The sequence below is a fragment of the Chiloscyllium plagiosum genome, unplaced genomic scaffold (genome assembly GCF_037043375.1).
Source record: "Chiloscyllium plagiosum isolate Xiang-an unplaced genomic scaffold, Cpla_swu_hap1 HiC_scaffold_5, whole genome shotgun sequence".
Lineage (NCBI taxonomy): Eukaryota > Metazoa > Chordata > Chondrichthyes > Orectolobiformes > Hemiscylliidae > Chiloscyllium > Chiloscyllium plagiosum.
Window position 1 is genome coordinate 58587392 of NW_028270143.1, and position 27761 is coordinate 58615152.

The 27761-nt window shown below is 42.1% G+C and overlaps 1 protein-coding gene across 10 annotated transcripts in view; it reads right to left on the reverse strand.

Annotated features, from left to right (window-relative positions):
• Positions 1–27761, reverse strand: part of cobl (cordon-bleu WH2 repeat protein) — a 374039-nt gene that overhangs the window by 253585 nt on the left and 92693 nt on the right. For 8 of the 10 annotated variants that reach the window (XM_043690114.2, XM_043690115.2, XM_087987212.1 and 5 more), the window contains one exon: positions 1186–1380. In XM_043690114.2, the coding sequence (XP_043546049.2) occupies positions 1186–1380 (195 nt within the window). The remainder of the gene's footprint in view (positions 1–1185; positions 1381–27761) is intronic. The other 2 variants (XM_043690116.2, XM_043690118.2) reach the window with 1 other exon arrangement.

The window sequence follows — 27761 nt, forward strand, 5'->3', positions numbered from 1 at the left end:
GAATGCATGACTGGATGCTGCTCAGATTTTAGTACAAGCAAACAGTGAAATGACTTTTCATTTGGGTCATCATGACCCAAACTAAATACAATACAGGCAAGGCTTTGCTCTTCAGGTGAAGCATTCAACTCTCTCCTGCAATTATTTTGTTTGAGAAGAAGGCCAGTCACCATAGTTAGGATCATGATTAAAATTCTTGTTTAATACTGTTTAGCCATTTGCAGGAGGTCTTGTGGTGCAGTGATAGTGTGCCTAACTCCAGCTTAGAAGCTCTAAGTTCAAGTCCTACCTCAGGACTTGCTGGCCACAGTTGTGTAAAAACATAGCCAAGCAGGCTAATTACCAATCTGTAAATCTTTCCATTTAGGGTCAGTGTTAAGAGCAAGAGAGATTCCTGAACAGCCAAAGTATGGTTCCCAGCCCTGAATAGGTGGGAGATGTTAGTGGGAGGAAGGTCATCAGGCTACAAGACTAGCTGGCAAATCTAAAAAATTATGGTGGACACCAAGATAATCATCCAGCATTGTGGTAACCCCATATAATGTAGGAAAGGCTGAAAGGGGTTTAAAAAAACTATTTAATTCAACTTTTAATTTTTGTATACATTATTTAAAATGCCAGTTATTTGATTTCTTCATGTTTAGCCTAAAGAAAGAGTTCACTTCAATTATTACTCTACCTGTATTTTTCAGCTGAATATTCATCTGCTGCAGATTTCTGTTATTACTGTTTTTATTTTGTCCTTTAACTACTGCAAATAGTTTGTTCAAATTAGGTTAACAAAGCACATCGCAGACAATGAGCTTTGAATCTTAAAAACCATGTAAATTTATTTGTCAGAATTCCAATATGTTGCAGCACAAGTCGTACTGCACAAAGAGTAACTTACAACCCTCTCAAATTTTCCAAATAGTTCAAACCTCCAAACTGCTATAAACAATTTCCAACGTGTCTTTACCAATAATACATGTTGAACAGCCTTTGCGAAACAGAGAATTTATGCAATTTGAAGAATTGAAGCTCAAATGATTTAATGACCTACATTTATCCTTTAGCTAGCCAAACACTATACTCAGCAAAATGAAGATTTATTTCCACATGAATGCAAAAGCCGTGTTTTAATTATAATTTTATTTACAAAGTTTGCAACCCCAATGACTGAAGTGATTCTTGTCCATTACTTACCTCCCATTCACTTCAACCGTTTTTTCTGCACCATTTGGTAAGAAAACCAACAAGTCCACTGTTCCAGGCAAAACATTTTCTTTCATCTCTCCAGGATTCTGATCTTTGTGTTTAACTTTACAATTTTGAGTAGCAGTGAGGATCTTGCGTGGAGCTGGCTGAGGCGGTGGTAGTGGAGCATGACCTTTCATCCTGCTGAAAAAGCAATTAATTTATAAATCCAAATAATCAAAGGTACAATTAAATTCCAAAAGAGTAATATGTGTGTGTACTTTTGCTTGACAAGCAATGAACCAAGTCTGTACACAACAAACAGTTTTTCAACCACCTGATTGCCAGCAACAGTCAATGGCAGCATGCCATGCATATCAGCTTGTGATAGTTGGGCTGCTTTTCTTTGCCCAATCCTGTTGCAAATGGAACTTCAAAACATTTTACAACATTTGATATTTATTACCAATTATATGGATACTTTGCCTGAAACTAATACAAAATCCCAGTCTATGCAAGGAAGGTCCAAACTTCAAGCCCCTTTGGGATTCTGAACTGTGATTGTTTGCAGCCTGCACTGCTATAACCACTTTGCTCTGGCTCAAGAATCTTAGGAAAAGTTGAAGATGCCACTCAAGCAGCTCAAAGCTAGGCATCCATGATGTGCTGTAAGCCATTGATTGACCGCTACAGAATTACAGTACAACCTCGGTTATCCAAACATCAATTATCTGAATTTCAGATTATCCGAATAAGACCTCAAGGTCCCATAAAAATGTTATTAAATTTAAATGAAAGCACAGCAAGAGCAGGCAGCCTGGGCTGGCAGTGGGACCAGGAATAGGGTCACCACGGGACCCTGTTCCTGCTATTGCCACCACCATGGGAATCCTGGTCCTGCTATTGCCATCACCAAGGGACCCTGTTCCTACTATTGCCATCGCCAAGGGACCCTGTTCCTGCTATTGCCACTGCCACGGGAACCCTATTCCTACTATTGCCAGTGCCACGGGAACCCTGTTCCTTCTATTGCCATCGCCAAGGGACCCTGTTCCTGCTATTGCCATCGCCAAGGGACCCTGTTCCTTCTATTGCCACCACAGGACGTTGTTCTAGCTATTGCCACCACCACAGGAACCCTGTTCCTGCTATTGCCGCCACCACGGGACCCTGTTCCTGTTATTGCCACAACCACGGGAACCTTGTTCCTGTTATTGCCACAACCACAGGAACTCTGTTCCTGTTATTGCCACCACCACAGGAACTCTGTTCCTGTTATTGCCACAACCACGGGAACTCTGTTCCTGTTATTGCCACCACCGCGGGACCCTGTTCTTGTAATTGCCGCCACCATGGGATCCTGTTCCTGCTATTGCCACCACCAAGGGACTCTGTTTCTGCTATAGTCGCCGCCATGGGACCCTGTTCCTGATATTGCCACCACTACGGGACCCAATTCCTGTAATTGCCACCACCACGGGAACTCTGTTCCTGTTATTGCCACAACCATGGGAACTCTGTTCCTGTTATTGCCACCACCGCGGGACCCTGTTCTTGTAATTGCCGCCACCACGGGATCCTGTTCCTGCTGTTGCCATCGCGAAGGTACCCTGTTCCTGCTATTGCCATCGCCAATGGACCCTGTGCCTGCTATTGCCACCGCCACGGGAACCCTGTTCCTGCTATAGCCGCCGCCATGGGACCCTGTTCCTGTAATTGCCGCCACCACGGGAACTCTGTTCTAGCTATTGCCATCGCTAAGGTACCCTGTTCCTGCTATTGCCATCGCCAATGGACTCTGTGCCTGCTATTGCCACCGCCACGGGAACCCTGTTCCTGCTATTGCCATCGCCAAGGGACCCTGTTCCTGCTATTGCCATCGCCAAGGGACCCTGTTCCTGCTATTGCCGCCGCCACAGGAACCCTGTTCCTGCTATTGCCACAACCACGAGAACTCTGTTCCTGTTATTGCCACAACCACAGGATCCTGTTATTGCCACAACCACGGGAACTCTGTTCCTGTTATTGCCACAACCATGGGAACTCTATTCCTGTTATTGCCACCACCACGGGACCCTGTTCCTGATATTGTCACCGCTATGTGACCCTGTTCCTGCTATTGCCACCACCACGGGACCCTGTTCCTGCTACAGCCGCCAGCACGAGACTCTGTTCCTGTAATTGCTGCAACCACGGGACCCTGTTCCTACTATTGCCACCACGGGACCCTGTTCCTGCTATAGCCGCCGCCACGGGACCCTGTTCCTGCTATTGCCGCCACGGGACCCTGTTCCTGCTATTGCCTCCACCATGGGACCTAGTTCCTACTATTGTCACTACGGGACCCTGTTCCTACTATTGCCGCCACCACTGCGACCCAGTTCCTGCTATTGCCACCCTGGGACCCAGTTCCTGCTATTGTAGCCACCACGGGAACCCTGAGCAGTTATCCAAACCATCAGTTACCCAAACAAAATACTCCCCACCCATCTCATTCGGATGATCGAGGTTCTTCTGTATATTCAATCATGTCAAGACCTGGCATATACCTCACTCTACCATCACCATCAAGCTAGGGGATCAACCCTGGCTCAATGAAGATTGCAGGAATGGATGTCAGGAGCTGCACTGTGTATACTTAAAAACGAGTCACTAGCCTGGTCAATCTACAACACAGGATACTTGTATGCCATTCAGTAGAGGCAGCATGCAATTGTCAGAGTTAAATAACTCCATAACCAAAAGATCAGATCTAAGCTCTGTAGACTTGTTACAGCCAGTTGTAAATGATGGAAAATTCAACAATTAACAGGAGTGGACTCTACAATCTATATACTCTATTCTTAATGATGAGGGAACCCTGGCACATCAGTGCAAAAGACAAAGTGAAGTATCTGCAACTATTTTTAGCCAAAAGTGTCAAGTGGATGATTCATCCAAATGTCTTCCTGAGACTCCTGAGCTCCCCAATAGTCTTCAACAAATTCAATTCATTTCAAATGCCAGTGGTAGCACAGTGGTTAGCACTGCTGCCTCACAGCGCCAGAGACCTGGGTTCAATTCCCGCCTCAGGCGACTGACTGTGTGGAGTTTGCGCATTCTCCCCGTGTCTGCGTGGGTTTCCTCCGGGTGCTCCGGTTTCCTCCCACAGTCCAAAGATGTGCAGGTCAGGTGAATTGGCCATGCTAAATTGCCTGTAGTGTTAGGTAAGGGGTAAATGTAGGGGTATGGGTGGGTTGCGCTTCGGCGGGGCGGTGTGGACTTGTTGGGCCGAAGGGCCTGTTTCCACACTGTAAGTAATCTAATCTAATCAAATAACATCAAGAAATGGCTGATGTTTCTGGATACAGTAAAGGTTATGAGTCGTGACAACATCTTGGCTTCAGTATTGAAGCCTTGTACTTCAAAACCAGCCACAACCTCTAGCTAAGCTGTTGCAGTACAGCTACAAAATTGGCATGTAGCTAGCAAAAAGTGGAACATTTTCCACATAGATTGTGTCCACAAAAACAGGAAAAATTCAAACCAGCCAATTACTTTCCCTGTCTAATCACAATCATCAACAAACTGTCCTATCAGTAGAAATTTTGTTTTGAGGTAGGAACAGCTGAAAGAATGTGTTATTTGACTCATCAGGCCAAACAATGAGAAATATGGCCTATATGCCCAGCATCTCACCAACACTGAAATTTATTGACAATATTGCTCAATTGCATGATAGGCAGGATGTGTTTCTAGGCCACTGGCGGCATCCTATTAATGGAAAATACCACTTGAATAGACATTACATAGTAGAAGCGTGAAACAGCTTGCTAAAGCAGTTGTTCAACTTTTTTGTGATGCAATGCCTTTACAGGGTAATTTGAGTCAGACTGGAAAATTTTCAGATTTGAAAATTTGTGAGTTTGCATGACACACACATGATCTGATAATGATAGCCACTGCCCTGCAGGTTAGCTTTGATGCCCTTTATTTCCACACCAAGTTTGCAAATGGCAATGTGGCTGATAAGGACAATCCTACAGAGTGTAAATCTGTATGAATCCTAACGTGTATATCGCTGGGTGAAAGTAAGCTTGCAATAGATGGAAATGTAAAACCCATCTGCAATTTTTTTCAACTAAGACTTCAAGAAAAGACAACACCTGTTTTGAATGAACCCTCAAAAGGGGATCTGTGGTAGTTGACGATATCAAGTTAGCCAAGCTCTTCAATCAAACAGAATGAAAAAATCTTCCGAAGACAATTAAGGATAAAACAGGAAATATAAATTAGATCAAAAACAAAAAGTGCTAGTGAAACTCAATAGGTTTGGCAGGATCTGTAGAAACATAAACAGAGTTAACATTTCAAGTCCAGTGACCCTTCATCAGAACTCTGAGACATATCAGGGTCACTGGTGCAGAAGAACCATGAAAACACTGATTTACAAAATTTAACTGCTGTCTCAACATGTAGAAAATGGAATTATAACTTCTTCTGTACTTCTGTACGGTTCACATAATATCAATATTTGATGAAGGCTGTAAATATTTAATTTTACCATGTTGTTTTACCATGTAGAACTATGCCAAAAAAAACAGAGATTTTTGCATTATCATAATAGTTGAACATCAAGTCCCAGTTAAAGCAGCTGTACTAATTGCAAAGTTAATGTTAAAAATTCAATCGAAGAAACAGAATGTAATTCCTTAGAAAGAAATTTACTAATATATGGAGGACTTGAGACATCCTTCTGGTGCATATATTTGTTTGAACGGAATATTTCATTTTGCATGTATTATTTAAATAAAACAATGCCCAAAGAAAATGCAGCATTTTAAACATCAAGTGACTTGAGCATTTTTATGTAGTTCTGAATAATTTAAAATAGATGGCTTCATTTACTGACACCCAGGAGACTGTGCACTTGCAGCAAAATCTCTTAAATACATTTAATCAAAGAGAAATATATCTAAAATGAAATAGTACATTGCTTAAGACAAGTAGTCTTAAACAAAGTAGATTTTTATTTTTTTTTAAGTTGGCTTTAATTGTGCACTCGCAGTCTAATTGAAAATGAACATATGCAGTTGGCAGTCTGCACCAGAGCACTGTTGTCAGCATACATCAAAAATAGACATCTCCTTCCTCACAAATAGCACTGCAATTATTCTTCAACTGAGTGCAACTAACAATCCATTTCAAGGATGTTTTTTTTTTGCCTGTCACTAGGTGGTGGGCAAGAGTAGCTCTGAAATGTACATTGATGTTCCATATCCACTTGTGAGTTAATTGACCTACTATTTCTTAATTAGGTTATCTTACGTATTGTTTGTGTCTCTCCCATTTCTTACTTAAGTCACTATGCATCATTGTTTGTGTATGTTTTGGCACTGTAGCTGCTGATCCTGTCTACCACTCTAAAATAATTCCAAATTTTGCACCTTCACCTCTTTGGTTCTAGTGTAAAGGGCATCACAGAATGCCTGAAGGACATTATTCTGAGGCAGGACAAAAGCCAGAACATATGGTTCACACTGGAATCAATTACATAGGTAGGAAGGGGAATGTGATCGTACAATCAGAATTTCAGGAGCTAGGTAGAAAATAAGCAAAAATCTCAAAAAGTAGTAATCTCTGCATTACTCCCAGTATAATAAGTAAGTGAGTACAGAAATAGAATATTTCGGGCTGACGAGTATTAGGAAAGATGATGCAGGAGATTCATCGGACATGGAATTGACTCAGGGAGGAAGATGGCACCAGTATAAGCCAGACAGGTTACACCTGAACAGAGCAGAGGAAGATGGCACCAGTATAAGCCTGACAGGTTACACCTGAACAGAGCAGGGACTGAATTTCTTGCAGGGAATTTTACTAATGCTGTTGGGGAGGGTTAAAATCAACTCAGTAGAGTGTAGGAAGCAGGAGATGGTACTATCAGAAAGTAATAAGTGAACAAAAAATTCTGGGAGAAGCAACCTAGGATAGAGAATAGTAATTTCGTAGATGTAGTCAGAGAAAGGAAGAAAATAATGAAGTCTAAATAAGGGTTATGCCAAATGCATATGCTTGGTGTATAGTTAATAAAATTGCCAAACTACAGGCATGGTTTGCCAAACTGAAATATGATATACTGATAACGGAGACCATTTTGATATTGGGATGGAATACTCCTCACTTGCCTGGATGGGTGCAACTCCAACAACTCTCAAGAAGCTTGACACCATCCATGACAAATCCATGACAAAGCAGTCTGCTTGACTGGCAGTAGCATCCATTCCCTCCTCCACCGATACTCAGTAGCAGCAGTGTGTACAATCTACAAGATGCACTGCATAAATTCATCAAAGATCCTTAAACAAAACCTTCCAATCCCACAACCACTTCCATTGAGAAGGGCAACGGCATGAGGTACATCATGGGAATACGACCACCAGCATGTTCCCCACTAAGTCACTCACCATCATGAAGTGGAAATATATCACCGCTCCCTAACCATTGTTGGGTCAAAATCGTGGAATTTCTTCCCTAAGGGCATTGTGGGTCAACCTACACCATGTGGACTACAGTGATTTAAGAAGGCAACTCACCACCATCTTCTCAAGGGTAACTAAGTACAGGCAACAAATGCTGGCCAGCCAGCGATACTCACATCCCACAAATAAATTGACCATATAAAATAAATACAAGTTCAAGGAAGGGCAGGTCTGGATGTTGAATATTTATGGTGACATAGTGTTCAGAAGAAGTTGTGTTTTTCATTAAGGAAAGCATTGCAGTACTGGAGGAAGATAAAGTTTCAGATGGTCCAAGAAGAAAATTGATCTGGTCAGAACTAAGAAATAAGAAGGGTGAAATTATATTGTTTGATATAATTTACAGATCACCAACCAGTGGGAAAAACATAAAGGAACAAATCTGCAAGAAAATTACAGACAGGTTTAAACATCATAGAATAATTATAAAAATGGGACTTTACAACCTGCATGCAGACAGAATTAGTAATGAAGGGTCTATGTCCGAAACATTAACTCTCCTGCTCCTTGGATGCTGCCTGACCTGCAGTGCTTCTTCAGCGCCACACTTTTCGACTCTGACTCTCTAGCTTCTGCAATCCAGAGACTGCACTAGTGGTTGTGTAAGGGGCAGCAAGCATTCAAAAATTGTGTTAGAAGTATTTCCTACAAGAATATGAATCCAGTCCTACAAATATGTTTGGAGTGTAGGCTAGTTCCATCACAGTTGTGCTCCACCAGCCATTCTGAGTCAATCCAAAGGCTGCAGCATCACTAAAAGACACAACCTGACAACCTTTGTGGGGCATTATTGACATCCCTAGCTCCTCTAATTATGAGATCAGGTATGCAGCAAGGTTAGTGATGGAAGCTACTCTTCTATTCGTGCAGCAGGCTTTGGATATGTCCCCAGCAGCATCTCCTTAACATGGACGACGGCCATGTGCATCTCAGCTATAACCAAAGACAAGCCAGTAGGCTGCATCAAACTCTTCCAAGGCCACAAGGTGAACACTTCAGAAAAAATGGCTGACAATGGAAACACTGTATTACTCAGAGAGCTGAGTAGTTCACTGAAGTTTGCTTTATTTGTTAATGTTCACCTTGTAACATTGGAAGACATCATAAATATTAACACATGATGCCATCTGTGCAAGTTTTCATTCTTTAATGGTGAGACTGAAAAAAAAATCGATATGGTGATGGAAAAGATGCAATCAGCCTACAAGAGGCTATTCAGCCTTTCAAGCCTTTTCAGAATCAGTCTATATGCTGTATTTATATATGAAGGCACCTGGTAAATGTTTGAAATCATTTAAGAACTCATACAATGAACTGAATGGTTCAAATTTCTTTCTGTTCTTTAACCTGATGGGAAATTAAATCATGCTGTCTATAAAAATTCACTACATCCTCTGTACAGGTGAGAGGAGTTAACCAATACAATTTAATATACAATTCAAGCCCTCAAGGAGCAAAGCAAATTTGCTTCAATACAACAGAATCAAAATAGCATAGAGCTTCCAGGATATCAGCACACAGATACGCACAACCCAGCTTAAAACAATTATGCTCAGATGCATTCCAATAGGATTCACACCAAATGTGTACACATTTTGACACTGGATGGACAGGTTAATTTTGGATTTAAATTTCAAATTGTACTTGTGAATTATGTTCAGTTTACTTGCCCACTGAAAACTGATGAAGGATAGACAAACAAAAACCTGTTCCACTGAATTGAACAACCGGAACCTTGAGTTCATGTCACACTACAATTGACCCCATTGCATTACACACACACCCACACAGATGGATAGACACCTACACCTACACACTCACGCAGACCTCCTCTCATACACTCACACATACACTCCCACACACACCCTCTCATAGACTTATATCCCTTTATACTCACATACACACATGTTCTCACAGACACTCGTAACCACCGCCCCCCCCCCTGCCCACACACATACACGCACACACACATACATACACACATACGCATATACGTTTGTGGGATGAATTTGTACTTGCAGAATTACATTTTACTTTGCTCAAAAACTGCACAAATCCATGTAAGATTCGGTAAATCCGTTTTTTAGATTAGAATCAGTCTGACCGTTGTGGGACAGACAGCCTCACAGGGAAGCTCACACCTTCAATACATTATCTGGGCCAACATGACACCCATTGTTAAAGTTCACTTGAGAATGTGACCTTTTTAAAAAAGTTTTGCGATTTACATATGAAAGAACTGAAACCAACACAATCATTCTAAAAGATGAGAGACTTAACAAACAATCCAGGTCTTTTTCAATATATAATTTCATTTACATCACACTGGAAACTTTTGCTATAAATTCTGTGTCTTACGATCTTATATTCCACAACGACCTGATGAAGGAACAGCGCCCCGAAAGCTAGTGCTTCAAAATAAACCTGTTGGACGATAACCTGGACGTGGTGTGATTTTTAACTTTGTACACCCCAGACAATACCAGCATCTTCTAATCATGACTCTTGTCTCAGATCAACTTCCTAAGTAAAAGCATTTATAAATGTTTGTAAGTTTTGAAGTTCAGCAACAAATAAGAAAATAGCAATTTACTCGCTGCCTAGAATTCAAGCCACTCTTAAAATAAAACAAACTAAAACACAAATTGATCAGTCATTAAAATATTATTTTGGAGGTATTCAGGGAAAGGTTAAAGGGAGGAGATGTTTGGCAGAATCAGACAAGAAGTCTGGAAGGACCTATAGAGACACTGGGGACAACTCATGGCACTTTTTAAATTTTCACTGAGCAAATGGCAAGTTGTCAATTAGCCAACTGGCTGCTTATTAAGCACTTTATTAATGGCCCAACTCACCTCACTAATATTCAGCTTTCTATCTATCAAACACGCTGAACAAGCTAGATATTGAGAATTTTTGACGTGGAAGTCAGAGCGGGTACCTGCCGACTTTAGTTCACCGTTGGCTGTTTGGAGCCTCGATGTTGTTCGGCACTAAACAGTACCTCAGGGCATGATCCATGGACACCAGCCACAGGCACCCTTTATCCACAAACATATGACTTTTACAAAGCCCTCACAACCATCATGGCACCTCACTGATCCACTTACATGTTGTTCAGGAAGCACAGGCTTGCATTGTAAGATGCAAAGGCAATCACCATTGAGAGACTGCTGCAAGGACATTGTGCACAGACAGGCACTTAGATCACAGATTGGACCAAGCTGCATCTCAGTTAATTTGCTTTCTTCACTCACGTAGCGCTGCCATGGATATTCTGAGTCTCCCTACCCTGTCTTACAATGCCAATTAACACAATCACAAGCTTGCCTTGCTGGTCAGCAGTCCTCACAATTGCACCACGTGCTAGCAGTTTACATTGCAAACACACTTCAAGTGCAGCAAGCAAACAGCCATGTCTCAAAGTCTTCAGAGATTAGACCTCACTGAGGTCCACAAAGGCATCAACAGTCAGGGGGTCCCGGCACAGTAAGCCAAGGGCAGCCTTCCACACAAGTCCAAGGGATTGGTCATGGTCAAGCATCTGTGATTCTATAGGCTGGGGGATGTCCCATGGTTTCACAGTGACCAGTCAAGGAGATAGGACTAATAGGGTCAGGCATCACTAAGAGATCTCGGCACTGCTCATCCAGGGCTATCAAGTGGGTCAGGCAGAAAGCAAATTAACTGTCACTGAAGAGGTTATTGCTTTGCAAACGCCACTTGATTGCACTGTCGATGACACCTATCATTTTGCTAACACTCAAAAGTGGACTAATAGGGTAGCAACTGGCCAGGTTCTATGTGTCCTGCTTTTGTTAGGAGGACAAATCTAGGCAACTTTTCATGCTGTCAGGTAGATACCAGTGCTGTAACAGTATTGGAACAATTTGCCAAAGCGCATAATCATTTCTGGAGCACAAGTTTTCAGTACAATTGCCAGAATGTTGTCAGGAGGAAGTGAGGACTGCAAATGCTGGAGAGTCAGAGTCAAAAAGAGTTGCATTGGAAAAGCACAGCAGTTAAAACAGCGTCCAAGGAGCAGGAGAGTCAACGTTTCAGGCATAGGGAATGCGGAGGAGGGGTATGACAGATGAATAGGGGGGTGGGGGGAGTGTACACAACTATACCTCCGCCCAACCCCCTGTAAAAATGTGATCCCTTACTCCCAGTTCCTCCAGCTGTATCTGCCCCCAGGAGGAGCAATTCCATCCAGGACATCCCAGGTGTCTTCCTATTTCAGTGAACACAATTTCCTCTCCCACATAATCAACAATGCTCTCCTACGCATCTCCCCCATTTCCCACACCTCCGTCCTAGAAACCACCCCTCCATCCACTCCCAATAAGGATAGAACCCCCAATCCTCACCTTCCACCCCACTTTTCTCTGGATACAGCGCATTATCCTCCGCCAATTCTGCCACCGACAGTCAGACCCCACCACCAAGGATATATTTCCCTCCCTACCCTTATCTGCATTCCACAGAGACAATTCCCTCCATGACACCCTTGTTAGGTCCACACCTCCCACCAAACCACCCTCCACAACCAGCATCTTCCCTTGTCGTCTCAGGAGGTGTAAATCCTGCACCCTCTCCTCCTCCCTCACCTCCACCCAAAGCCCGAAAGGATCTTTTCACATCCAGCAGAGATTTTCTTGCAGATTCACCCACCTCATCTACTGCATCTGTTGATCTTGATATGGTTTCTTCTACATCTGGTACACAGGACACCAACTCGCAGAGCATTTCAGGGAACATCTCTGGGAACACACACCAAACAACCCTGTGGCTGACCACTTCAACTACCCCTCCCACTTCCCCAAGGACATACAAGTCCTGGGCCTCCTCCACTGGCAAATCAAAGCCACCTGCCAACTGGAGGGAAAATGTTGTCAGGGCCCATTTGCAGAATGTCATGCATTTGGCTATTTCCAGCTATCACATGGGTTGAATCAAATTAGTTGAAGGCTGGCAACTGTGATACTGGGGACCTCATGGAGGAGGCCAAGATGAATCATCCAATTGACATTTTTAGTTGAAGATGAATACTACTCATAGTAATAACTTTCTTACACCCATTGAGTCTGCACCAACCTATCTACATTATTCCCACTTTCCAGTAACTGACCTATAGCTTTGAATAAAAATCGAAAACACCGTGGATGCTAAAAAACAAAAACAGAAATTATAAATTATTGGAAAAGCTCAGCAGGTCTGGTAGCATCTGTGAAGAAAATAAGAGTTAATATTTCGGGTCTGCTGGCCCTTCCCCAGAATGTCATAACTTTGAATGTTATGTCAAGTGCTCATTCAAGTATTTTTTAAAGGTTGTGAGATTTCCTGCCTCTATTACCCAGGCAATGCTTCCAGATTCCCACCACTTGCTGGGTTAAAAAATGAGTTCGTCAACCTTGCTAAATCTCCTGCCTTTCGCTTGAAAATTACTCCCCTCCTGTTACTGACTAATCAATGAAGGGGAATAGTTGCTTCCTATCCATTCTGCCCAAACCCCTCAACATGTTTCCCCTCAGTCTTGTCTGCTCTTAAGAAAACAACCTACACTTATCTCACCTCTCTTTGTAGCTAAAATACTCTATCAGGCAACATCCCAATTAATCTCCTCTGAACTCCCTTCAATGCAATCTTATCCTTCCTATTGTACAGTGACCAGAAGTATGCACAGTATTCCAGCTCTGGCCTACCCAAAGTTTTGCATTTTCTACATAATCTCCCTGCATTTATAATCAATAGCAAGTAAGTAGCAAGTGTCCCATGTGCTGCCCTGAGTGATTTGTGGACAAGCATCCCAAAATCCTTCTATTACACTGAGTCTCCCAGTGTTCTGCCATTCATTGAGTACTCCCTTGTCTTGTTACTTCTTCCAAACATCACACTTTTCACTGTTCAATAAAATTTGCCACTGAACTGGCCATCTGATCAATCTATCCATATATTCTTGTGACATTAGACCATCTTCCTTATTATTAATCACCTGGCCAATTTTTCCATCATCCACAAACTTACTTATCATCCCCCACAATATTTGTACATATATCATTTATGTGTATCACAAAGAATAAGAGAGCCAGCACTGATATCTTCAATACACTAATTTCCTCTCAGGAAGGAAACTGCCATCTTTACTTGGACAGGCTTGCACGTGACTCCAGACCCACAGCATTGTGGTTGACTCTTAACTACCCTTTGGGATGGGCAATAAATGCTCGCGCAGCCAGCGACGCCCTCATCCCATGAATGAATAAATACAAAAAAGAATCACTGGACATTGGCTTCCAGTCGTACAAACAACCTTGTACCACCAACGTCAATCTTTCACCACAAAACCAATCTTGGATCCATCTTGCCAAGTACCTTGGATTCTATGTGCTTTCAGAAGAAAGTGAGGACTGCAGATACTGGAGTACCAGAGTTGAAAAATGTCGTGCTGGAAAAACACAGCAGGCCAGGCAGCATCCGTGGAGCAGGTGAATCGACCTATCGGGCAATTTTCCTGAAGAAGTGCTTATGCCCGAAACGTCGATTCTCCTGCTCCTCGGATGCTGCCTGGCCTGCTGTGTTTTTCCAGCATGACATTATTCTATGTGCTTTTACCTAGTTTGTTTGTCTCCCATGTGAGATCTTGTCAATAATGCCTTTTTATGTAACACCCATATAAACTATGCAAACTGCACTGCGCCAGGCCTTCCTCTCACAAAGCCATGCTGACCATCCCTGATGAAACTTTGCCTCTCCAAGTTGTGATTAATTCTTGCTTTTAGACTTTTCTCCAATAGCTTTCTGACTACCGATAAGAGATTCACTGGTTTATAATCCCTGGTTTAACTCTATCACCCTTCTTGAAAAGCAACATCAGCTGTCCTCCAGTCTCCTGATACGAGCCCTGCAGCCAGTAAGGAATTAAAATGTTGGGTCACAGCCCGTATAATTTCCTCCCTTGCCTCTCATAGCAAGCTGGAATACAACTCATCTGGACCTGGAGATTTGTCCATTCTTAAACCCACCAAAATCTCCTCACTCCCTATGTCATCCTGCTCAAGAATCTCACAGTGCTTCTTTCCGAATTCTGTACCTGAATCTCAAAACGTACTCCTACATCAATAACAAATTGGATCCAACAATGATCAACATTATTCACAATTCAGTTTTACGTATAAAGGTGAAATAAGGACTCTCTAACTGTGCTACATGGATAAAGAAGACAATGGGTTCAATTTTTGATTTGCAATAAATTAATTTAATCGGAGCAAAGACAAGAGCTCTACACTTGCCTTAAAGATTAGGTGGCTGTGCACTCAACTGTATGATTTACTTTGCAAATTCCAAATTCATTTCAGATAAACACTATTAGATTACATCCTTTGCAGAAGCAACATCAACCTTTGAAACAGGAAAGGAGATTTCAATAAATAGGTCAATTTAATCATGTCAGCGATGAGGCAGAAACAAATTATCAATAAAAATAAAATTCACGCTAATATACAAGACTACAGAAAAAAAAGGATAGTTGGCAAATAGTTGTGATGCAGAACACAAAAGATCTGTCAATCTTTTAAAACTTGTTCGTTGGATGTGGGTTTTACTCGCATTTATTGCCCATCCCTAATTACTTTTGAGAAGTTGGTGGTGAGTTGCCTTCTTGAACTGCTCAAGAACCTTGGGGTGCAGAAATACCCAACAACAGCTGTTTCATTACAGTTCTGGAATCTATATTATAGGAGGGAAATGATTGCATCAGAAAGGTTGCCGAGGAGATTTATCAGGACGATGCCTGGACTGGAGAGTTTTAGTTATGAAGCGAGATTGGATAAACTGAGGTTATTTTCTCTGGTGAAGACTAAAGGGGGATATGACTGAGATGTATAAAATAAGTTAAAAGAGGCACAGACAGGCTGGTCAGGAAGTAGCTTTCTCCTTGGTGAAGGGATTAACAACCAACGGGCATAGATTTAAGGGAAGGCATAGGAGATTTAAAGGCGGTGGGAGGAAAATGTTTTTCACCCAGAAGGTGGTAGGAATCTGGCACTCGCTGCCTACAAGGACATTAGAGGCTGAAACACTCATAGCATCTAGATATACACCTGTGGTGTTGTGTCAAGCCATACAATACTATGGGTCAAATGCTGGAAATAGGATTAGAATAATTCGGTGGTTGTATTTGGCCACCTTAGACTCAATGGACTTGAGGGCCTTTTCAGTGCTGTAGACCTCTATCATCTAAGGAAGTTGCAGGATTTTCACTCAGCAGTAGTAAAGAAATGAAAATATGGCTTAGAGGAGAAAAGGCAGTTGATGGTGTTCCTATATATTTGACAACCCCACTCTGTTGGTCGTAAAGATCAAAGGTTTTGAAGCTCCTGTGGAAGAAGTATTCGCAAGTAATTGCAGTGCATCTTATTAGTGTTTACCCTGCTAACACTGGGCATCAATGGTGAAGGGAGCAAATGTTAAACCAGATGGTGGAGTTTCAGTCGAGTAGGATTATGTCAAGCTTCTTGAGTGGCATTGCAGCCACATAAATCCAAGCAAGTGAGGAGTATTCTATTATACTCCTCATCTATGCCATGTAGATGGTGGACAGAAAGAGGGGAAAAGGTGAATTAAGCATTTCATGTATGACATTACAAAATAAGCACAGCTCTCTGTATTTAAGTTCATTTGAAATCTAGGTCACTGCGCTGATAATGGCACAGCATTGGCAGCTGGATTGTACAAGCTGCTTCTATTGTTCAAAGCAGCTCCAATTACAAAATTAGGTCACTGCCAAGAAATGCTTCCTCAAACATTTCTAATTTGTTCTCTATGTAGTCACTCATCGCCCTGAGCAAAGCAATATATCGAAATAATTTGAACATTTACTGTTCGCTGAATGTTTGCAACAAAGGCAAGGTAAAATGTATAAAGATAAACCGAGCAACAAAAACACATTTAGTACATCTAAGGATCTGTTTGAAAGTTACTACCATCATGCTTTATGTTGAATAATGTACTGTATTAACCATCAACAAATTCTACTTTAAAATACCTGTATTCTGACTCTTGACTTCTGACTCACTTTTGTTAGAATACAATGAACAATAAAAGCTTTTATATCCTAGTGTTAAGTTTATGCAAGACAAATTTTCTCCCCATCTCCTGATACTCATTTAGGGTTTTGGTTCGGTGCCGATTGTTCTCTCACACCTCACTGCAATGTCCCTCCTTCATTCAGGAGCCTGGGCAGTGACCGCAAGAAGGCGATTTGACAATGGGAGCTTCACAGTTAATCATGCTCTTACCTAATATTCAAATACAAACTTGCAAACCTTATCGCTATACAAATGACAGCAGCACAAGTCCTGATTGACTTCCTTCATCTCTGGCTCCATTTCCAGGGATAGGCAGTCTACTAATATTCATTATAAATCTATGACTACCATACTTAGGCCAGCTCCCACGTGTTACACCAGTTACACTACTTTACAAGCTGCTTCCAGGAAGGACTCCATTTCACTCTGTTTCTCCATCTCAGTCATATCTGCACTAATGATGTTATATAACGATACTTCAATATGTCTTGCTCTTATTTCAACCAAGAGTATTGTCTACAGCCATATCCAAACTATTTCCAACAATTCTGCCCTCACCCATTCCCTTCCCTCCCAGGGATCATCCTTTGCCATTTCTGACACCTCCAGCTTGATGGCATTTCTAAACACATCTTCCTCTCCTCTTCTCTGACAACAATCCAAAGAGACCATTCTCTCTGCAACACTCTGGGTCACTCATCCATGACCCTCAACACTTAATCCCACTTCCACAGCACTTTTCCATGCAATCACAGGAATGTATACTGCTTGCCCTTTTAAATCCTTCTTCCTCACTGCTCAAGGCCCTGAACATGACTTCCAAGTGAAACAGTGTCTTATTTATATTTCATTCAACATTATAATTTGTATTCACTGCTTACAACGCAGTCTACTCTGCAGGTGGAGACTAAATACAGACTGGCTAATTATTTTTTGGAACAGTATCACAGATAACAGAATTCTTACAGTACAGGATGAAACAGTTCAGTCCATTCAGACATCTAGCAAGATGGTGGCAAAGTAGGTTGCTTCAACCAGAGCATGTTCATCTGTCCATTTCATTTTCTTTTCTCTTTTTATTCTCTCTTTGTTATTTTTTCTTCTTTTCTTCTCATGGCCTCAGCGCGGACCTGGCAAGGCATCCTCTCGGCCCAATGAGGCGTCCTCCCAACACAGCATGGGAGTCTTTCAGCAACCCACGGCGGTCTCTTGGTGACCTAAAGCAATCTCTCAGCTCAGAGTGGGAGGTTCTCAGCTGTGCACAATGGTGTCTCAGTGCCCATGTGAGTATCGCAGCCCAGGATTTGAGGCAGCAGTGGTGATAGTGGTGCCCAGCAAATACCCGGCAATCGAAGACTGTAAGCAGGTCCTGCCCGGACCTGCTCTGGAGACAGCAGGAGATTGGAAGCGGTAGCTTCAGTGGCACTATCAGTGGCTATGGCACCATGGTTCATCATGGGAAGAGCAAGCAATGAGGGAGCAGTGGCAAGAACAGGCACTGAGATCTCCTGGAGATTGAGCTAAACTGAGGAGATTAAGGCCCCAGCAAGCACTCAAATACTGATGAACTTTTAGCTTTATTCCTTTTTTTTTGTTTGTACAAAGAAGAACTTTCATGTTAACTGTTACCTTATTTCTTTATCTTTCTACTTACTCTGTGAAGGTCTGTGATACTTAACTTTTTAGCTTTGTTTCTTTTACTATTTTGTACCTGAGTTTTTTGTATCTAGGTGCCTTTGTTCTTAAGGTGGAGGTGTGTGTGGCAACATTAGACACTTTTCACTGTACTCTTGTACTTCTGTACTTGAGTACATGTGATAATAAAATCTAAATCCAAATCTAAATTGTGTTTACAATGGCTCTGAGTGCTTTGACTTTGTGCCAAGTTCCTGCCTTTTCCCCATAACTCTGCATATTGTGTATATGTGAATAAACACCTTATGACCTCATGTATGCCTCAACTGAACTTCCACCATACTTAGAAGAATTTGTTCCTCACATTTGGTTCTTTTTCCAAAATACATTAAAATTGTGTGCCTTTGGTTCTCAATCCATTTACAAGTGGGAATAGTTTCTGTCCAGATCGCCTCAGGATTTTGAAAACTTCTATCAAATCTCCCCTCAGCATTCACTACCTTGAAGTAAAAAAAGTTTAAACTTCTCCAATCTATTATGATCGGTATAGTTTCTATCCATGGAACCATTATTGTAAACCTCTTACAATTTTTCAAATGCATTTATATCCTTCCAAAGTGTGACACCCAGAACTTTACAGAATACTCCAGCTGAGATCAAACCAGTGTTCTATATAGGTTCAGCATAACCTTCCTGTTTTTATTCCATGTCCTTATTAATGAAGCCTGGAATATTCTCTAGCTGTCCTGCTAGCTTAAATGACTTATGCACAGATACACTCAGTCCAAACATGCTTTTGAATACTAGCCTTTATTTTGCATCGTCTCTCCATGCTCTTTGTACCAAATTGAACTTCATCTTCCACCTATCTGTCAACATCACCAGCATGTCCATGTCCTTTTGAAGATCTACAACTGTCCTCTCCACATTTCATAGTTCCTACAAATTTTGAGACATCTGCAAACTTTGAAATTACTTCCCGGACACCAAAACCTAGATCACTTAGATATATCAGAAAAAGCAACAGTCTCAACACAGAACCATGGAGAATTCTATATTCAAACCTTCTTCCTTCCTCAAAAATGCCCATAAACCATTGCTGTCTGTTTCCCATCACTTATGCAATTTTGTATCCAGATTGCTCCTGTCCATTTTATTCTGTGCCAATAATTTTTCTCAGAAATCTGTTGTGTGCCTTTGTGTAAATTGCCTTGGCCTCATCAAGAGTCTCTGTCACATCCTCAAAAATACTCCAGCAAGTTAGTTCTGTGTGATTTTCCCATAATAAATCCATGCTCAGTCCTTCGAATTAACTCTCATTTTTCCATATTACTGCTAATTCTATCCTGAAGAATTATTTCTAGAGGTTACTCCACATCCAAAGTTAAACTGACTTGTCTATAATTGCTGGGCTTGTATGAAAAAAATCTTTTTCGAACAAGTGCGTAATGTTTGAAATTCTCCAATCCTCCAGCATCATGCCTGATTTCAGGGAAGACTGAAAGATTATTGCCAATGCTTCTGTAAATTCCACCCTTACAACCCTCAATAAGTTTCGATGCATCTCATCCCACTGTTGATGTGCTTATAGAGAGCTATGGAATTTTTTTTCTGCTTTTTTTTCTCTATTCATTCACAGGATGTGGGTGTCACTGGTTGGCCAGCATTTATTGCCTCTCACTAGATGCCCCTGAGAAGATGGTTGTGAGCTTCCTTCTTGAACGACTGCAGTCCACATGTTGTAGGTTGACCCACAATGCCCTTTACGAAGCGAATTCCAGAATTTTGACCCAGTGACAATGAAAGAACGGCGATATATTTCCAAGTCATGATGATGAGTGGCTTGCAGGGGAACTTACAGGTCGTCATGTTCCCATGTACCTTCTGCCCTTCTCCTTTTAGATGGAAGTGGTTGTGGGTTTGGAGTATGCTGTCTGATGATCTTTGGTGCATTTCTGCAGTGCATCTTGTAGATTGTGCACAATGCTGCTGTCTGTCCTGAAGGGACAGGGGCGTCCATTGACAGGGATGTGGTGCCAATCAAATGGGTTTCTTTGCCCTGGATGGTTTCAAGCATCTTGAGATTTTTTGGAGCTGCACCATTCGGGAAGTGGCGAATATTCCATCACAATCCTGATTTGCGCTTTTTAGCTGGGGGACATGTTTCAGACAGTCAGGTGGTGAGTTACTCACTGCAGTGTTCCAAGCCTCTGACCTGTTGTTGTAACCACTGCAATATGTGTAGCGGCTCCAGTTGAGTTTCTGGTCAATGGTAACCCCAAAAATGTTGATAAGAGAAGATTCAGTGATGATAATATCATTGAATTCAAGGGATGGTGGTTATATTGTCTTTTATTGGATATGGTTATAATCTAGCATTTGCCTGGTGTGAATGTTACTTTCCACATGTCAGCCCAAGCCTGGATATTATCCACATCTTACTGCATTTGAACATGATTTGCTTCATCATCTGATGAGTCGTGAATGCTGCTGAAAAGAGTGCAATAATTAGTAAACAACCCCACCTCTGACTTTATGATGAAGGGAAGGTCATTAATGAAGCAGCTGAAGATGGTTGGGCCTCGGACATTACCCTGAGGAACTCCTGCAGAGATGCCCTGGAGCTGAGATGACTGAGCTCCAACAACCACAATCATCTTCCTATGTGCCTGGTATGACTCCAGCCAGCAGAGATTTTGTTCGTCATATTCATTGATTCCAGTTTTGCAAGGGCTTCTTGAGCCACACTTGACCAAATGCAGCCTTGATGTCAAGAGCTGTCACTCTCACCTCACTTCTGGAATTCAGCTCTTTTGTCCATGTTTGAACCAAGGCTGTAATGATGGTGGGAGATCAGTGGCCCTGGTGGAAACTAAACTGGGCATCACCGAGCAGATTATTGGTGAGTAGGTGCTGCTTGATAGCGTTGTTGATGACGGCTTCCATCACTTTACTCAGTATTGAGAGTAGGCTGATGAAATAGTAATTGGCTAGGTTGGATTGTCCAACCTTTTGTGTATAAGACATAATTGAGCAATTTTCCACGTAGTCCATTGATGCCAATCTTGTAAGTGTACTGTAACAGCTTGCTTAGGGGAGAAACAAGGTCTGGAGCACAAGCCTTCAGTGCTATTGCCAGAATGTTGTCATAGCCTTTGCACTATCCAGTGCCTCCAATCATTTTATATCCTGTGCAGTAAATCAAATTGGTTGAAAACTGTTATCTGTGATGTTGGTTACCACTGGAAGCTGAAATGGATAATTCATTTGGCATTTCTAGCTGAAGATTGTGGTGAATGCTTTTGCTCTGATGTGATAGGCTCTTCCACCATTGAGGATGGGGATATTTATGGAGCCTTCTCCTCCAGTGAGTTGTCCAAAACCATTTGCAACTGAATATGGAAGAATTGCTGAGTTGTGGGATTGTTTAGCTCTGTCTATCACTGCTTATTCTGGTTGGTATGCAAGTGGTCCTGCTTGGTGGCTTCACAGGTTGACACTTCATTTTTTTAGTTATCCCTGGTGCTGCTCTGGCATACACTCCTCCACTCTCCATTAAACCAGGGTTGATCATCTGGTTTATGATAATGGTTGAGTGGGATATATGGCAAGGGAGACTCCCAGGGCAACTCTCTCCCGACTATATTCCACTGTGTCACCACCACTGCTGGGTCTGTTCTGCCAGATGGACAGGACATATCCAGGGATTGTGATAGTGGTGGCTGGAACATAGTCACATTCACAGAATCATACGTGACAATGTCATGCTCATACTTGACTAACCAGGTGGTCTGTGTGATTTAAATTCTTTGCTGAGACTTTGTGGCAGTTGATACAACTGAATAGTTTGCTAGGCCATTCCAAAGAACAGTCAGGAGTAAATCACATTGCTACACCTCCGGAGTCACATGTAGGCAGACCAGGTGATTTCTTTCCCTGAAGGACATTAGTGAACCAGATGGGATTTACTAACAATCAATAATGGTTTCACGGTCATTGGTAGATTCTTAATTCCAGATTTCTTTTATTGAATTCAAATTCCACCATCTGCCATAGTGAGATTCGAAAATTCGGATCTCCAGAACATCAGCTGAGTTTCTGGATTAATAGTCTGGCAATAATATCAGTAGGACATCACCTCCCCAAGTTGCGAGCCTCTTTTTGCAATAGTCCCTTTTTGCTTCTCTTATTTGCTTTTGCAGTTCACTTCTGAATCTTCTGAATTCAGTTGGATAGAGCTCTTATGGATAGTGGCATCAAGGGTTATGGGGATAAGACAGGAACAGGATACTGATTGAGGATGATCAGCCATGATCATAATGAATGGTGATGCTGACTCGAAGGGCAGAATGGCCTACTCCTGCACCTATTGTCTATTGTCTATTCTCAACCCTATTCACAACCTGACACGTGTCATAACCATATCTATTCTTCTTTAAATTACATTCTATCTGCTTTGTCAGGCAGAGAGTTCTAAATATGCTTTCTCCATTTTTCCCTTTTAAAGGCATATTCCTTGACTGTTCCCAAACCACTGTCTTTGAAAGTTCCCTATTGTTCAGCTCCTGTCTATCCACCCAACTCCGGTTTAGATTTCATTGCTTTCACCCCTACCCAACTCCGGTTCTGGTCTGTCCAGCCCTTTTCTATTTTGCCCCATTGAAGTCAATTCTCTGCACATAAATATTCTTGGAAGGATATGGGCTAAACGCAGACATGTGGGACTAGTTTGGTTTGGGAATATGATCGGTGTGGACTTATTGGACTGAAGGGTCTGTTTTCATGCTGTATGACTCTATGGATTGATCAATGTCATTCTGTACTATCATTATAAACTTTATGATACATTGATCACTATCTCCTGAGTTTTTCGCGAGTATCGTTTCATATTCTTGTCCCATTTCATTCCCAAGAACGATGTCAAGCAGTGCCTTTTTTGCTTGACAAGACATCACAATCTAGGGATGCTTGTCCCTCCCTGCCCTACACGATAATTATTCAATCAACATTTGTGCAATTGAGGTCTATCATTATAACTACACTCCTCCAATTCCTTGCAGATGTATTCCTTTGTATACTTATCAATAGTCGGTAACTTATAGATAACTGCACCCTTTTTGTTCCTCAGCTCTAGAAAAACTGATTGTCTTTGAACCATCTGAAACATTGTTCCATTACTGCTTTTCTGAACTGAAATCATCACTTCTCCTGCTTTTTTGAAACCGTTTTCTATCTTCTCTGAAAACCTTGTAACTAGGAATATTTACCATTCAGATCTGCCTTCCTTGAGCCAGGTCTTTATAATCACCACATAAAAATTCCCCAGTCTTATTAACTATATTCTGTGCATTCACATTAATGCAGAGTAACCCTCATTTAGATTTCATTGCTTTCACCCCGACTCTAACTCCATCTATTAACTAATATTGTTCTCTATTCTGGTACTATTTACCTCATTGGGTTTGTGCAATGTGGTGTTACTTTGTAATATTCCCTCCTGGTTCCCACACCCCTGCTGAGTTAGTTTAAACCATCCCCAAAAGCACTAGGAAAACACCTTGTAAGGAACTCAGTCTCAGCACTGGTCAGATGCATTCCCTTCAAGCCTGAACTGGTGCCATCATCCCCACACAACCAGTTCCAGCCACTCAGGAATAGACAATTTTTCTAGCTATGCATTTAATTGTTTTATCTCCCTGTTTCTGGATTCGCTTGGGAGTATTATTACTGAGAGTAACCTGGAGATTACTGCTTTTAAGATCCTGCTAACTAATTTTCTTTCGAAGCTCCCTCAATTCCAAATGCAGAAGAATGATATGTTATGGACTTCTTTCGATGGTAGTGACTTTGTGACTGGGCTCATACCCCAGACATCTGGATTAATAATCCAACTCTAACAATCTGCAAATTTGATTTTCTTATGTACATTAGAAAGCTGCCACTCATAAAAGTTAATGAAGTCAATCATGAAGACCCAGTTATTTTTGAAGTGTCCTTTTTAGTGAAAGAAGCATACCAGAAAGAACATAGAACATTACAGCGCAGTACAGGCCCTTCGGCCCTCAATGTTGTGCCGCCCTGTCATACTAATCTGAAGCCCATCCCACCTACGCTATTCCATGTACGTCCATATGCCTGTCCAATGACGACTTAAATACACTTAAACTTGGCGAATCTACTACTGTTGCAGGCAAAGCATTCCATACCCTTACTACTCTCTGAGTAAAGAAACTACCTCTGACATCTGTCTTATACCTATCTCCCATCTCTTTAAAGTTGTGTCCCCTCATGTTTGCCGTCCCCATTCTTGGAAAAAGGCTCTCCCTGTCCACCCTATCTAACCCTCTGATTTATCTTGTATGTCTCTATTAAGTCACCTCTCAACCTTTTCTTTAACGAGAACGGCCTCAAAGACCTCAGCCTTTCCTCGTAAGACATTCCTTCCATACCAGGCAACATCCTAGTAAATCTCCTCTACACACTTTCCAAAGCTTCCACATCCTTCTTATAATGCGGTGACCAGAATTGTACACAATACTCCAAGTGTGGCAGTACCAGAGTTTTGTACAGCTGCAGTATAACCTCCTGGTTCCGGAACTCAATCCCTCTATTAATAAAAGCTAAAACACTGTATGCCTTCTAACAACTCTGTCAACCTGAGTGGCAACTTTCAGGGATCTGTGTACATGGACACCGAGATCTCTCTGCTCATCTGCACTCCCAAGAATCTTACCATTAACCCAGTACTTTGCATTCTGATTACTCCGTCCAAAGTGTATCTCCTCACACTTGTCCACATTAAACTCCATTTGCCACCTCTCAGCCCAGCTCTGCATCCTATCTATGTCTCTGCAACCTACTACATCCGTCGTCACTATCCACAACTCCACCAACCTTAGTGTCATCTGCGAATTTACTAACCCACCCTTCTAAGCCCTCATCCAGGTCATTTATAAAAATGACGAACAGCAGTGGACCCAACACCGACCCTTGCGGTACGCCGCTAGTAACTGGACACCAAGATGAACATGTTCCATCAACTACAACCCTCTGTTTTCTTTCAGCAAGCCAATTATTGATCCAAACTGCTATGTCTCCCACAATCCCATTCCTCCGCATTTTGTAGAATAGCTTACTGTGGGGAACCTTTTTGAATGCCTTGCTGAAATCCATATACACCACATCAACCGGTTTACTCTCATCTACCTCTTTGGTCACTTTGTCAAAAAACTCAATAAGATTCGTCAGGCACAACCTACCCTTCACAAAACCGTGCTGACTGTCCCTGATCAGATTATTCTTTTCTAGATAGTTATAAATCCTATCTCTTATAACCTTTTCCAACACTTTACCAACAACTGAAGTGAGACTCATTGGTCTGTAATTATCAGGGTTGTCTCTACTACCCTTTTTGAACAAGGGAACCACATTTGCTATCCTCCAGTCCTCAGGCACTATTCCTGTAGACAATGATGATTTGAAGATCAATGCCAAAGGCTCGGCAATCTCTTCCCTTGCTTCCCAGAGGATCCTAGGATAGGTCCCATCCGGCCCAAGGGACTTGTCTATTTTCACACTCTGCAGTATTTCTAATACCTCTTCCTTGTGAACCTCAATCTCTTCTCGTCTAGATGCAAGTATCTCTGTATCTTTCTTGTCAACATTTTCATTTTCTATAGTGAACACTGTCGAAAAATATTTATTTAGTGCTTCCCCATCTCCTCTGACTCCACACTCAGCTTCCCACTATTATCCTTGATTGGCCCTAATTTAACTCTCATCATTCTTTTATTCCTGACATATCTATGGAAAGCCTTAGGGTTAACCCTGATCCTATCCACCAACAACTTCTCATGTATCCTCCTGGCTCTTCTGAGCTCTCTATTTAGGTCTTTCCTGACTTCCTTGTAACCCTCAAGCGCCCTGAGTTTTCACATTTTGTCCTAACATAAGTCTTCTTCTTCTTCTTCTTGACCAGGGATTCCACTTCCTTAGTAAACCACGGCTCTCGCATTCTATATCTTCCTCCCTGCCTGACAGGTACATACTTATCTAGGACACACAGGAGCTTTTCCTTGAATATGCTCCACATTTTTAATGTGCTCATCCCCTGCAGTTTCCTTCCCCATTCTACGCTTCCTAAATCTTTCCTAATTGCATCGTAATTTCCCTTCCCCCAGCTGTAACTCTTGCTCGGTGGAGTACACCTATCCCTTTCCATCACTAAAGTAAACCTGACAGAATTGTGATCGCTGTCTCCAAAGTGCTCACCTACTTCCAAATCTGACACCTGGCCAGGCTCATTACCCAGTACTAAATCTAAAGTGGCTTCGCCCCTTGTAGGCCTGTCTACATACTGAACAAAAAATGACCCATCTAAAGTACTCGTTCTGTAGTGATCCCAGTCAATATTTGGATAGGTGAAGTCCCTCATGACAACTACCCTGCCTCTCTCACTCCTATCGAAAATAATCTTTGCTATCCTTTCCTCTACATCTCTGGGACTATTCGGAGGCCTACAGAAAACTCCCAGCATGGTGACTTCTCCTTTCCTGTTTCTAACCTCAGCCATTACTACATCAGTTAACGAGTCCCCAAACATCCTTTCTACAACTGTAATATTGTCCCTGATCAACAATGCCACACCTCCCCCTCTTTTACCATCTTCTCTGTTCTTACTGAAACATCTGAATCCCAGACCCTGCAACAGCCATTCCTGCCCCTGCTCTATCCATATGTCCGTAATGGCCACAACATCGAAGTCCCAGGTACCAACCCATGCTGCCAGTTCACCCACTTTATTTTGGATGCTCTTCGCGTTGAAGTACACACACTTCAAATCAGGTTCCCGCTTGCAAGTGTCAGATACTTGATTTTGGAACTCTCTACTCTCATTTTCTTCTGTACCTGTCCTACAATTTTGGTTTCCATCCCCCTGCTGTATTAGTTTAAATCCCCCCTAATAGCTTTAGCGAATTTCCCACCCAGGATATTGGTACCCCTCTGGTTTAGATGAAGACCATCCTGCTTGTAAAGGTCCCACCTACCCTAGAAAGAGCTCCAATTATCCAAAAACCCGAAACCCTCCCTCCTGCACCATCCCTGTAGCAACGTGTTCAACTCCTTTCTCTCCCTATTCCTCACCTCACTAGCACGTGGCACGGGCAGCAAACCAGAGGAATCAACTCTGTTTAACCTAGCTCTAAGCTTCCATCCTAGCTCCCTGAATTTCTGCCTCAAGTCCCCATCTTTCTTCCGACCTATGTTGTTGGTGCCAATGTGGACCACGACTTGGGGCTGCTCTCCCTCCCCCCGAAGGATCCCAAAAACACGATCAGAG